Source organism: Micropterus salmoides, unplaced genomic scaffold, assembly GCF_014851395.1.
Source record: "Micropterus salmoides isolate LMB-PRFRI ecotype aquatic unplaced genomic scaffold, ASM1485139v1 Ms_hic_scaffold_20, whole genome shotgun sequence".
In the NCBI taxonomy this organism is placed as follows: domain Eukaryota; kingdom Metazoa; phylum Chordata; class Actinopteri; order Centrarchiformes; family Centrarchidae; genus Micropterus; species Micropterus salmoides.
Window position 1 is genome coordinate 12272111 of NW_024041151.1, and position 15384 is coordinate 12287494.

The 15384-nt window shown below is 38.3% G+C and overlaps 1 protein-coding gene across 1 annotated transcript in view; it reads right to left on the reverse strand.

Moving 5' to 3' along the window:
• The window catches only part of arhgap24 (Rho GTPase activating protein 24), a 75522-nt gene that overhangs the window by 47860 nt on the left and 12278 nt on the right, over window positions 1-15384 (reverse strand). The window contains exon 3 of the mRNA XM_038734279.1: window positions 2492-2579. Coding sequence (XP_038590207.1) covers window positions 2492-2579 — 88 coding nt within the window. The remainder of the gene's footprint in view (window positions 1-2491; window positions 2580-15384) is intronic.

Sequence of the window (15384 nt, forward strand, 5' to 3'; positions counted from 1 at the left end):
TGCTTTTAGACAGTATGTCCTGCTTTATATTTAGAAACAAATTTTGTTCCACTACATGTGTGCTGATACATCAAATGTTTTCTTCCATTGCATACGCACACAAGCATTTAGAAAAATAGTGCGTAAACTAAACTGTTTCGTTACTCCTATAACACAACCACCTCCAACCATGAGAACTATTAATCACAAGTTGACAAGTTGACTTTGCTTCATTTCAATGTGAACATGGAATAGCTGGAGTGAAAAGTAGCAGCTGAAAGTACAGGATTAAGAGATAATCCTGATCTGATGTGGAAACTATTTGACAACCAGCAAAGTCATTAGCATTCAAAAACTAAAACGCTATCAAGGTTAACCTGCGACACACCTGGACTTTTCATCTGTCAGTTCTGGCCAACTGCCCAGATTACTTGTCTAATTTTGGCTCATTCTGGGCAGTCTTTAATTTAGCTTTCACTGACAAATGTTTGGATGAACTTTCATCATTATCTGCCGGGTCACATTGTTTTTGAGTTTGTGTGTGTCTAATGGGAGCCACAAATCACATGAAAAAATGTCTTGATATTCATATTTAGATTTCCTCTGAGAAAAACAGTAGTGGATACACAGCAGAGAAAATATCAAAATACAAAATACAAGTAGCTGTTGCACACATCCTGTGTTTTCTACTGGGTTTTACTGTAGACGGATGGTGGTGTCAATGCACTTTGCTACTGTATCTTTTAACAGCTGTCTCTATTTCCCCAGTGTACATGTGTGTTTTAAATATCTATTCCATAGACTCACATTCCTGGCATTGCTCCGCCTGGGAAAATACCCCACTATTCCTTTGTGTTGTATCCGACCATGTTTCCATACAGTCTTCTGGCGTCTGTATTGGCCTTTGAGTTTATGTGTGGGAGTATGCATGTGTGGTCAGTGTTTTACTGTAAGCCACCTTCTCAGCAAAATTTCTGAACTCTTGAGTTCCAAATTCAGTTTCTCAAATTCAGTTTCTTAAAATTCAGTTTCTTAAAATTTCAATTTCATCTATCAAACATCCAACGTAAAACTAATATCCAGCTTGAAACTTACTTCACCGCGGTCCGTTCTTATATGCCGTGCTGCGGAAAAGAAATTTGCATTCGGGATAAACAAAACGTGGAGTTTTATTTACTCAGAAGCGGGTAATACTGAACAGGAGGAATCAGATCATGCAAGCAAAAACTAGGAGCTCATACCTTGAGAGAAGTCTGTTGAACCATGCAACATTTTTCCAGCAGTTCCAGCCACTATGTGTGTGTCAGGTAACGTTTAATGGCTTGCCCACAGACATCTAGTCTAGTTGACCAAGACATGCTGTTGTTGTGATGTTAGATATAGCAACAGGTGAGCTGCTGTGCTGCTCTGGACCAGCTTGTCCTCTCGTTAGCTTTGCAGCAGCAAGAAGCGACAGTTTGCTGCTAACCCACTTAGCTACGTTGCTGTGTCATTGTTCACTCTATATCATTGGATTTGTCATGTTAATGGATTCCTCCAGAATTGCATGAATTATTATGATGCAGAGAAATATCACGAGTTAATGTTGGAAATTAACTCATTAACAGTAACTCATGATATTTTATTGAATTTACAAAAAATGTTTTATATCGGCATATATATCATTATTGGGATATGAAATCAAGATATTATTTTTTTGTCATATCGCACAGCCCTACCTGCTGCACTTCACAACTCACATGTAAGTGTATTAGCATATGTATAAATGTATTAAACCTTTTTTTTCAACTTGCACATGCTGAAACAAAGCCTTATTTAGGTCTGGTGACATGTAAACCAAGATATGGTAGGAGAGACTACACAGCTACTGTTCAATTTCAAATGTAGCGTACAATATTCACTTTGAACATTCCAAATTCAAAAATATTACATTAAGATTCAATTTGTGCTCACACTAAAATAGCTCAATATAGGCCAGCTATTTCTCCCTGCTTCCAGGCTTTAAACTAAGCTAAGCTAACCACCTGCTGGCTAAAGCTTCATGTTTAGTGTGCATTTTAAATGTCAGTGGTATTAGTCTTCTCATCTAACTCTTGGCAAAACAAATGAGCAAATTTCCAATAAAAAACAAATTTGGGTCATAAAAATGGTAAATTTCAACTTCAGTCAACCTGTCAGTGGCTCTTCATTGAGCCTCTTTATAATAAGAGGCAGAACAAAATAAGAACAATGTCAGAGTGCTAGAACTGGAAAGCAAGAGAGAAAGAATGTTGTAACATTACAGTAATCACAATTTCACAACATATGACTTCCTTTTAAGCAGCATGTAAACAATCAGTTAATGGCTAAATTCTTCCCTAGATGATTCTCACAGTGTTTAAGAATTTGCCCAAATGTATTTGCTGCAGATGTTTTTGTTCCTGCCCGTGCTCCAGCCGACATTGCTATCATCATTTTGTCCTTAGTAAAGATTTTAAAAAAAAGTGATTCCATTGCTTTCATCTTTTCCTACCTGGAATGACTTCGAAGAGAAATTTCCCCCCATCATCGCCGCTGGTTGCATGCTCTGTAACTTTGTTTCCAGGTAAGAAAATGGTTCCCTGTGGATAATGAAGAACAGACTGATCAGAAGAAAAATCCCAAACAGAGTATTATGCTTACATCATTAAACTAAATGTACGATGTTAGATGAATGTTAGTTTTGATTGTAAATGCTAAATAAGGAATATTTACGTTGAATAGATACATCAAAATACTTTATTTTCACTGTATATGGTGCAGAATCTAATGTAGTCACAATGTTTTATAAATTTTTTTTTTTTACAATTAGGTTTCATGTTAAAATTGTGCCTGGTTTAATGGTTTAAGGCACACAGTCCACGTGCATTAAAAACACGTTTAAATGTTACTGCACATTTGCCATGTGACCGAGAATGGTTCACTTTGCACAACCTTTCCTGCTGTTCTCTTGCAGCAGCACTCCTGAGCTCAGCAGCACACCAACTCTCATACATTATCACAGGAAAAATATGTTTAGAAACACTGACATGTTTGTCAAAGGATTTGCATTGTCATGTGTATCAGCATCTCTGCCGGTTGAGAAGGTGGCGTACAAGTCCCCAGGGATAGGTCTGGATGATGGAGCTGACCTGTTATAAAATGTGGCAAAGCGGTAGCATTATAGAGGATCACCATCTCTCTGGCTCAGCTCTGTCCACAATGATACATCATCTGTGTGACACCAAAGGCCAGAGATTCTCTGCTTTAAATAGCAGGAGCATCAGCTTTTCCAGAGTCAACCTCTCAACAACCTTACTGTCGAGACTTACTGTCTGTTAGAAAGGTTGTGGGGCAGATCTATGTACCTAGTCTTCAAAGAGCATCAAGGCAGACACACTCATTGACTGGACCAGTGATAAATGATGACCCAGGATATTTTATAATATTAACCTCAGAAGGGTCACAGTGCGTGTCTGCAGGTGCCAGTGAGTATCTGTGGGTCATGTTAGTGACAGCAGCCGTGGAAAGCAAGTACATTTTCTGAATTTAAGTGCTTTTCCTTCACTACATTTCACAGTTAAATTGTTCTTCCTCTACATTAATTTGTTAGTACATACATAGTTATGAGTTACTTTCTTGGCTGATAAACATTTAGCCTATAGAACATATGATCACCTCATAAAATATGATATGACATTGTCATTGATTCAGCTATACCCAACAAGATGTAAAGTAATATTAGCTCCACATCAACCAGCTACATTAAAATGCTGCTTGTATTTTAATGCATCCATAATAGTAATCCATGTGACACTGGTAAGGGCCACTCAGCTGTCTCCTTAGTTCTTTTATTTTGATACTTAAAAAGGTGGAGTAAGTGCTTCTGGAGAACTCCAACACCATGACGAATACCATGATATAGAGCAAACAACAACACAACAAGTAAGGTAACTAGAGCTTCCGCTGCAAAGCTAACATGCAGAGAAGACAATGCGGTCCAAGAGCCAGCACACTTGTCCCAAAATAAAAATTCTACTTAATTCAATGAAATTTGTCATATGTCATCTCATTTCACTTTTCATATAGAGGAGGTCTAGACAATACTCTTTATAAAATAACGAAATATTTATAAAGGGTCTTAGTATTAGTGATAGACAATTTATTTTAAATCGTAAACATCACACACTCAGTAATTTGGCAACCGTAACAAATAAATTACCTATTTTAACTTATTTATTCTAATTAGGTTGACTGTAAAAAAGGATTACAACACAACCAGCTGCAGTGACCCTTATGCATTCAAACAGTGAATTGATTAACAACTCAGACATTACTGGCACAATGCAGCATCTGACAATCATTAGAGTGCCCTCTGTCTGGGTTAATGGTAATGCAGACAAGATGTGTATTGGCGGCAGTATCAGTGTTAAGCACCCACACACATGAGGGGATCTGGGGGGAGTCAGTTTCCTTCATGCTGAGAGAGAGAGCTCTTTAATGAGCCATAACTGTGACAACCGGGAAGTGGAAACCCTACCTGAGGCCCCAGATGAAGTGCTTTTAACGGGGGTAATAAAGATGGGACAACCATGCTCCAAAGTGGAGGAATGAGGGAGAGACAGAGCTCGTTTGATGTGGTTGTCAGCAAGAGAATCTACTCAGCTGCAGTATCTTGGGATTAAGAGCTTCTTTGAAGACTTTTTTCAGTGAACATAGAACTTATTGTCATGCACATTGTACTGATTCCAAGGAAAAAGGAGATGACTTAAAGGTATTGTGTGGGTGAGGTAGACTTAATAAATGTATGCTTTTCGGACCGTATATATTCTTAAAAAAGACGAAAAGGACCCCCATACTGTAAAACCACAACACCACTGATATTCCTCTCCATTTCTGAGCCACAGCCGCACTTTCCTTGCTGACATCCTCCCTGGTGGGCTGTTGTTTGCTGCAGACAAACCCAACCACAGACTGAGTAATATTTACCAAGCAAACAGTATGGTAGCTTGGCCCAACCCAACGGGGCAAAAAAACCCAACCTATTTGGGGGTGTTTTTTGCATTTTTATATTGTCGTTAACTAGGATGAGGTCATTTTTGGAAACAGTGTAATGACACAAACCCAATAATCTTTTGTTCTCAACCAAAAGCTACACACGTGGAAAACAAACGTCTCAGAGAAATCTGTTTGAGAAAGGAGACAGCAGGAGACCCAAGCTCGTAAGCAGCAGCTCAGTCTGTCAGGGGGCTGTTTCTGAGGTTGTGTCCAACGGTATGCTCCAAATTAAATCAAATTTGGGGTGTTTTCTCAGACTGCAAGAAAATACCAGAATACTGACTGTGACTCCAGCTCTGCTCATTTAATGGCATCTGCACAAGTTTGTCTGACCAGCCTGCACACACTGCAGCAATCAAATCCAACTGAGATGTTCTTTTTGGTAATAAAACAAACATTTTACCTCTCCGAACATTCAAGTTTGTTAGGAAATGTGCAATAATGCACCTCATTGTTCCCTGCAGCCTTGGATGGTTGATTAACTACCCTGTGGGTCACATAGGCCTTCTTAATAAAATGTTAGGAAAACACTGTGGGACCAGCTCATACAACATGATAAGCTATCCATTATTAATGTCTAAATGTTGTTGTAATGAGTTGATACCGTTAACCTTGTGTCCACTGCATGATAAAGGAGATGCCCCTAGCATTGACCCCATTTCCACATATAATCACATGATACATCGTAATGTAAACTATTGATTATAGTCACTTTAAGAATAAAAATGACTACGCCACTGGAATTTCTCCTGGAAACTATATCTCTAGCATGATCAACATTTGTTCAAGGCAAGTAAAACAAATTAATCAACAGTCAGGGATAGTTAAGAGATAGTCTTAGTTTGTTAAATAATGATCTGGTTTAATGAATGAGTGTGAAAAGCAGGACATGTGGCAAGGTAATAAAATGCAGAGCAATATATTGTGGGGTAGAAATTGATTTCAGATTGCAAACAGATAAGTAAATGCTCCTACTGAAGTCAACTAACCAGAAGTTATTGGTGTAACAGGTCATTAAAGTGCTTGTTAAACATTGGCTGGTTGATCAGTAGTCCTTTTATCCAATAATAACTGTTCCTGAGCTTGAGTGACCTCTCAGGCACAGGAAGTCAAACTCAGTGGGAGACCTGGAGAGGGTATACTTTTTGCCTGTGGACTATATTAAGTGTGTAAGTACTGTCTGTCTATGTGTTCCTTCTTTTCACAATCTGACTCCATATTTTTGGTTGTGTGCCTGCTATAAGACCTGTCTATTCAAGTGGCAAAGAGTTACTAATGGTTGTTTGCTCTCATTGCTCCACTGACTCCATCCATCCAATAAATGTCATCATTATTTCACAGTTATAAAACAGGTAGTTCTGGTCTTCAGCTCTGACTGGCTGAGTTTGTTCAAAAGCCTTTTCCATTAATTTTTAGTTACTGTGTGAATTAACTGTGGGTGAAACATGTGAGATGTTAGGCACAATAAATGATGATACAGAGAAGACTGAAATTAACAAGAGGGGAATTAAAATGTTGGGGAAATCACAAGGCTGATGGCATTAAACAGATTATGTGAAATGTTTGCTTAAAACAGTGACCAACGATAAATGGGAAAAAACTCAGCCTTGCTTGGAGCTGATATGATTGTTTGAACATGTAATGCAGGTAGATTTTATGAAAATCACACAATCTCTGGCACCAAATACAAACCTAGCAAATAATTTTGTAATGTTTAGCAAAATCTTGCACAGAGAGCTATAGAAACAGACAGCAAGGACAGGTATGGTCTGAAGCATGCTTCGTTTCACACACACAGAAAATCCATCAAAAACTACAAGATTCCTAAGACAAAAAACAAGAAAGCCTATGTGCAAGCAGCTGGAAAACACAAGGTGCCCTGTCACTTTCTTGCAGGAATATCTGTCACTGCTGCTTTTATCCTTATCCAAGAGGAACTCCCATATTATAAAATATCTTCCAGGACTAAACCAGGACTGCTTTTTTGAAAAACAGTTTGAATCTGAGATTTCTCAAATCATGAAATATAAGGAAAGATAATGGAATGAATGATATGACACTGTACACTGCTTTTTTTCTTTTGAAGAGAACATAAAATGCCAAAGCAATTACTGTGAAATCTCATGAAAATAAAAGGATAGAGATTAAAGGGCACACAGTCCTCTGTTCAAATGTAAAACCTTAAGAGGCAGAATCGAATGTTTCAAGAATGTTATTAATTTATGTAATTTCTCTTCCCTGGTTCATTTTCAAAAATGTGATAATTTTTTACCTTTTTTACATGTACTTACAGACATTTTTAAAAATAATAAAATGCACACTAATCATGCACAGAATATCTCACTAATAAAGGTTCCTCCTCTGCAGGGCAGAATGTCTCTCAATGTCTTTTTAAAAACTAATGTCTTTATGTAACCTTATTAAAATCAGTGCTCCTTTGACTTTATGTGCTTTATGGATTTATCTTCTAAGGCCAATAATATAAAAAACATGTTCAGATACGAAGCTCTGTGCCATTATGGGGCGGCTGTGGCTCAGGAGGTAGAGCGGGTTTGCCGTTAATCGGAAGGTTGGCAGTTCAATCCTTGGCTCCCCCTGGTTGCGTGTCGAAGTGTCCTTGGGCAAGATACTGAACCCCGAATTGCCCCTGGCGGCTATTCCGCCAGTGTATGAGTGAGTGTGAATGTTAGTTTCTGTTTGAGCACTTAGGCTCAGTGTATGAATGTGTGTGACTGGTGAATGCAGATGTAGTGTAAAAGCGCTTTGAGTGGTCGAAAAGACTAGAAAGGCGCTATACAAGTACGGAGCATCTATACAAGTACGGAGCATTATATTGGCCTTCTGTATCACATAGCATACTGAAGGCGATGTCTGAAGTGGTCCTCTTTTCCTCTTTTTTCAAGTAAGGTTTTTTAGTAAAATAAATACTATGAATTCCTTGCACAGCTAATGACAATTTAGTTGAAAATATAGAGGACTGAGCATGAGTGGATACATTTCTATGTAAAGTGCTGTAGACACGTACATGCTCTAAACTTGATGTGATTCCTGTGAAATTAATTTATACGTTATTTAGCTGAACTCTTAGAGAGTATTTACACCTTTAAAACTAGAGCACAGCTGTAGGAGGCATCACTACTTTGGCTTACAAAGTATACAAATAACCAGCCACAGACGAGGCACGAGGCATATTTCTGCTCATCAACTATTTACCAGTGAAATGAGTTTGCTGCTGTTAGTTCAGCTGGACTCTCGGTTACAGCAAAATTCCACCTTTAAAACTACAGCATGGCTGCACCATTCACAGAAATCAGAGAACCCATAGTCCTGTTCATTAACTATTTGCACTGTTATTGGTTATATTCTATACTGTCTTTGCGATCATTAACCAGGAATTAAATAATAAATAGTTACTTATACTGATACAAAAGTCAAAGTAAAAGTCAACTTTATTGTGAATTATACAAGGCACACGGAGGACTGAAAGTGCGTTTCTCTTTTGACCCAATGTGAAATATACGACAAAAACAAATACCAAAAAAACAATTTAAAAGTAAAACAGTAATTAACAAATGACAACAGTTTAAGAGGGGGTATTATGCTTTTTGACTTTTTCCCTCTCCTTTATTGAACTATATACCTTTTTTTGTGCATGTAATAGGTTTGCTAAGTGAAAAAGTCCACCCCAAAGAGAGTTCCCATCTCCCACAGACAACTCTGCTCTGAACTGCTTGAAAACAGCTTGTTTGTAGTCCATCCGCTTCGCTTTCATCCTTGTGACGACACAGGGATGAAACATAAATGCGCCTCATATAATGCTCACCAAGCTGCTACTCCGACATGCCCTCAAAAACACCAGTGGAAAAACACGGAGCTGCAGCACACACCTCTCCTCTCCCTTCCAAACACTAGCTATCCTCTTGCTCCAGTCTGTGTTGCCAAGCTGGTCTGCAACATGTACAGCTGAACCGAAGCTGTTTACTGGTTTATCGCTGACCTGCCCTTCTCAGCTTCTGATCGGCTAGTAGTCATTCACTAGGAACTGCACATATGCAACTCCCAACAAAGATCATTTAGAGACAAGATGTATCACTCCATAGATAAAACAAAGCCTTCAACACAGGGTGAAAAGAGGAGCTGCAGCAATGTGCAGTATGACAAAAAATATGGTGTTTTTTGAAAATTAAACTATATAAACCTGTTCTGGTACAACTCCTAAATAAGATTTTGAACCTGAAAATGAACATAATACCACCTCTTTAAACAACTTAACTGAAGCAAGTTTAAAATCAATCCACATAGAACAAAGTTGTCCACGGTCCACAAATTAAAATTGACTGCCACAGCTTTGTTTTATTAAGCCAGAGAAGGAAGGACAGATGAGAAAAATGAGAAATCTAAAGAGCAGACTGCCTGGAGGCTTAGATGATAAACATTCCCGGGACTTGAAGATTAACAAGAGGAAGAAAAAAGCAGCGTAGAATAAAGCCTTAATATTCAGTATACCCTCTGAAGTGATAATATGATTGATTTTGGCTATACCTAAGAAAATGAATAGCACAGAGGTTGTATGAATGGAGTCTGCACTCTGTATGCTGTTCCCATGAACACATACAAGTGATGTTTTGAGCAACATGCCTTATATCAAATAATGAAATAAAATGGTAGATAAATTAAAGACATAAACATTAAATGTTTACACCACTGTCATGAGCACGTAGATACCAGGTAGCCACAAATACAGATGTTAAGATTCATCCAAAAAGAGAGGAGACTCTTCCTCTAGGGAGCATGAATATCCACGGGAAACTTAATGTCACCAGTAATTTTCGAGATACCTTGCCACGGACCGGAGTCTTGGTCTGGAATAACTGTACATTTGACAGAACAATACCATATTTTATTACAACCTTTTGCAAACTGAGATTTATAGCTTTAATAAAAACTAATTTTCCAGACTGACTGTGTAGGACACTAAATCTTATTAAGAAAAACTTGGAAGCTACAAAATTCCAGTAACCTGCCATAGTAATTTTGCACAGCACTTTGAATCAGTAGAGATTATACAACACTATCATACCGGTGTCTGTTAATTTACCTTCAAAACATGTTTTGACTGACTTAATGGATTACATTTGTGCAAACCTAACATTATTTTAAATATATAGAATCACATGTTTAGTAAACAGCAGGATATACTGTCAAACCTTAAAGCAATGCTTATGTGATGAAATTATCTAGATAATATGGCAGGTTATTTCATTGACGGATGACTTCCAGAAACAGCCACAGACAAAGAGAAGTCTTAAAGCAACAATTTGTCTTATTATTATTTATTTTACATAAGGTGCTCTGAGTAACTTACCCGTAGGGATATTGATGTTTCAGTATTAGCTGTGGCTAAGAGTCCTGTGCAGTCCAAAATGAAAAGTGGCAGTCAGAAACATGTTTAGCCACAGGGCAGCATGAAAACACATTTAAACCCTCCACAAGAGCTGACATCTTTTGTGTATTTCTGATATCCTATTCTGCTTTCAGACTGCCCACCAGGACGTCTGTACGTACTGCTGATACACATTTTTGTGTGACAGTTACTTGCCACACAAAATAACAGGCACCTAATTTGCATATAGTACCTTAAAATGTCTCTGTAAGCTTGTCCACATTTGCATGCCACCAACTGGATAGAAATTAAGACTTAGCTTAACTTAGCTAAAAAATCGTTCATCAATGCCATTACAGATTAGTAAATGGTACCATTCAGAGCTTGACATTAACACCTGCCAACCTGCCAAATGCGGGCAGGTAACACAGTCACTCCCACCAGCCAATTTGGCATGTTGAAAAATTGTAGTCAAAAGGCACATTGGCTAGTGAGCAAAAAAGTAAATGTCAAGCCATACCATTAAAAACTAAAATAAGTAAAACCTGCAAAACTGTTTTTGCCACAGACAAGGCAACGTTAGCATTCATATGGAGTTGTGATTCTGGCCAGCTGATCAATCTGGCTCTTTACCTGCTAAATGCTTAGTCCCTAACTTTATTGTTGGGTCATTTGGTGCTGAGCGAGTTGTATACAGTGGATATTTAAATGATGATGCGGTGGAGCTAACAGTAAAGTTGTGGGCAAGAAAACAAGTTGAAAGTTGAGTTAAAAGACACTAAACCGCTTTGTAAAACTGACTGGAACTGCAGATTAAGGGTGATGCATTGTTAGTATTACTGACTACAGCTACCTTAAGAAAAATTTGAAAACTACAGGCACTAACCAACACTTACAATTCTGTGTTGTGGGAAAATACACACATTAATACATGTAGCCATTAGAAAGTGAAGTATTTTTAGTCAGACAAGGTCTTTTGCCCGGGGATACCAAATGAAACCTGTGTTGTGTGTGAGGAATTCTGATGTGATTCAATACTCCATACAGCTCCTGCACCAGCTGCGTACTCACTTCTTGTGAGGAAATGTGCTCTCCAGAAAGCAGCTCAGAAAACAGAACTGGCATGAGCTTGTTGCAAGTCCAGTGAGAGTTAATTGACTTTTCTATCCATCAATACAGAGCTTATTAGACATGCAGTCACCATACAGGAATCAGAGGTAATATTCTCTGTATTTAGTGTGCGTACTAGGCATACTGACATCCTGCAAACTGTCATTCTTCAATGATTAATTTTTTCCCTGCTCTAATGTAAAGTTTAAAAAAAGTAATTGGCTTTTAGTATGTCACTCATACATCAGGTGGCACCCAGCCATGTCCACACAAAGTCTGTGTATGGTTCTGTAACCAGACGATTGTCACGGATGCGTTTAATGATGTATACAAATACATTGAGGGTCACGTCACGTCTGGATGTGATGTGACTCACTGGAACCTTCACACAGTACAAGTATACATACATGTATACATTCTGCTAGGAATCCCTCGTCTATGTGCATGTTTGCCAATGTCAAAAGTGACAAAAGTGAGACACAGAGTGAGCACAATTTCGGACAAATGGTACAGTGTTAATGTTTCATCAAAACAGCAGCAAGACGACTGCAGTGGCATTTTATTTACTCCTGTTAAATGCCAAGGTCAAACAGTTCACAGCTCAAGCAGAGAAACCAAAGAATTTTCAGTGGGTTATTGCACTGCATTACAGATTTAACAAAACTTCTCATTAAAGCCAACTACTTTTTGTTCTGATTATTTTGTCTGAGTTCAGACACAGCCCCCTCGTGCTATTAATATTAATGAACTAACTTGTAAGACCTGTTGTGGTGAGAATTGTAATATTCTAATTAAATTTTAATATGTCTTTCATTTCTTAATGTATTATAATAAAATTAAATTGCTTCAATGTATTCATTCACAATTGTCTCATTCATTCATAATGTTAGCTTGCTTACTTTACAGGAATACAGATACAATACTAAGTGGTCTAAATTACAATAATCATACCATTTCACCCACTGAATGAATACTGTCTTTGTTTATGGCTCAGCCAGATGAAATCTGAGTGTGTGTGTGTGTGTGTGTGTGTGTGGAAATGTGAGTACATGCATGCTTGTGCGTGCATACATCTCCATGGACGAGTAAGGGCAAGCAGATGGCATGTTGAAGCTAAACCCACACGTGCCGTACACTATGCATGCTTTTCGGTGACCCTTCACCTCTATCTGACTCCCATTCTTCAGATTCCACACGTTGCTCAGAGAGGTTTGGCCTGACTGTACAGGACACAACACGGACCTCTGTATTGACAATAGTGTTACGCTCACTTCCTCTGAGCAGCAGCATTTGAAATCTCATCTCATCTCATTTCTGTATAAAGCTAAGTGCTAGTATGGTTACCATTATTTTCTTCTATTTTCTAGGACTGGTCCAGGGCATTTCACTATTATGTACACAACAACGTAGTGAACTCTTGCAACACAGTCCTGCAAGAAATACAATCACAGTAAATTTTGTAAATCTTTACAGCTGCAGAGTATTTGTTAAGCTCCCCATCACAACCATCATCCTCTGTTGTGCTCTTTGCGTCTTTTTTGATCTAGCACCCCTATTGGCAGGAATTTGTCTGTATGACCCATCCATTCACCCCAATCACCTCACTACTTTACCTGACTTCCTTCTTTGTTACTGTCATGGCCACTAAAGGTGGCCTAACAACAGCCTTACAATACATGTAAATATGGGTCGTAATGAGCTGCTTGAACAATCAACCTATACATCCGTTTTTCTGGTGAGGACGGGCTGAGGTTAAAAGTGTCTCCAGCAGTGACAAACACACACAGAGAGTTATCACCTCATTCTACAGTTCCTCTCAGTTTTATGAAAGTGTATAGCTTCTTTCAGCTCATTGTTTTGGTTATATCATCTGTACCTCCAATATTTTGGTCTACTCCTGACCGCAGATGACAGCTGTTTTTAACAAGAAAAATGTTAAAAAACACTATTTGCCCAGGACCAAATGGTAAGCAGACAAAATTGCTAGTGAAAATAATGAAGCATTTAGCATAAAGAGAAAGATTTTGTGCCGCTATAACAGTATCACACAACTTCACACTCATTAGTCACATGACCGCAAAAGATCACTTATCAGGAAAAAGTAAGCACAGTCTCACTATTCCCTACGTAATCAACATTAAATAAGTGAGAAGTAATATGAGATTTAGAAATCACTGACTGGTGTAAAGTTGTATAACTGTAATTTATACATAGAAAAAGGGCGAATCATTGCAATGTGGAGTTTTTAGAAAATAGTAGAATTAAAAAAACAGCCATAAAGCAATGGAAAGTAAATAGTGTACTAAGCAGTAAAATGGGAAAGATTTCTCATGCAACCTTTGTATTTAAGTATTACTGTTCATGACAAAATCAGTCCAAGTTTTGTTGGTGACTGTGTTTCCACAGGCAATAGAGAGGGGCAGATGTTCCTGCTCCCACAGAGGAGGCAGCAATTAGGCAAATGTGACAGGTAACAAATGGAGATGTCACAGCACGTGAGTGAATTAATTAATAGCTGATCTAAATATGGCTTCACACCCCTGCGTTATGTGGTTCATGACGCAGGACAGGGAGATTTAATTCTATTGAACACACTCTTAAGAGATGTATGATGGTACATTTGTGTTGTGTGTGTGTGTGTGTGTGTGTTTGCCCTGATCTTGAACATCAGTGTTATAGGCTAGGAACAGCTGAGGCTGAGGCTCTCTCTCCTCTCTGCCCTACTTGTGTTTTTTCTTTCAGAATGTTGGAAACTCTAGAGTACTTATCTTGTATTCTATTGGGTACTGTGTCATGTTAGAGTGTTGTTTTTGTGCTATTCCATGCTTCTCTGCTTTGGAGGTCACAGAGATTTAAGCACTTTGAAAGCACTGCTCTGTGCCTGACCTAGTTTTATTGAAATTGGCAGTTTTAGGCATCTGAAATTGATGTTGGCTTTGTTTCAGAAGTAGGAAGAATAGAAAGTTACAAAAAAAAAACAGATGAGTAGAGCGTTCATTAGGTAGCTGAAGTTGTAGGAACATTAATGATTAACATTTTTGGGTGGATAAATATAGATGGCAAGAACATTTCAAAGGAAAACTAATTTTTTCTGTCATTTTCTTTAAATTATCATGTAAAACTGTTCCACAGTAATTGCATCATTCCCTCAGGATATTCACACCACTAAGAGCTAAAGCATAACTCATGGTGCTTCTAATATAAGACCACACTCTGTTTTAAATACACTGCTTAAGAAGCAGAGCAACCCCGAAATAGCAGCGAAGAAAATCTCCTCTCCCTTTATCTGGCCAGAGGCCCACCTTCAGGTCTGGATCTTTAACCTTCAGAGACTGCTGCTGCTGCTGATGTGGCTTGGGTTTGGCTGAGCTGAGCTTGCTGGGAAATCAACCAGACAAAGACATGTGGGTAGATGAGCAGAATGAAGATTTCAACTGTGCTCAAGTGTTCAAGTTTCCCTTGGAAAAAGAGGATATTGTTTGGATGGAATGGGTATATGAATTGGTTGTGGAACATTGCTCGTGGTGTGAAACAGCTGGCTTCTACAAAAGGGTAACACAAATAACTGAGTAGCTACCAATGAAAAAGTTGAACTGCTAATTAATAAAAAGAAAACAGGCAGACTTTAAATTACTCGAAAGGATTTTAATGTATGTCACTTGTTTATAAATTAGTATTTAATAATAAGTTCCTAGACATCTGCATACTGACCAGTCTCGTACCTAACCAAATCCACCCACCAGCAGACCTAAAGCACTTAACATATTATATCTAGTTTGTTTTATCTAAGCTTTAGATGTAGGCAGATTTCTTGACCTTTGGACAGGGTCACACAGCTGTAACCACCTGTTTCCAGT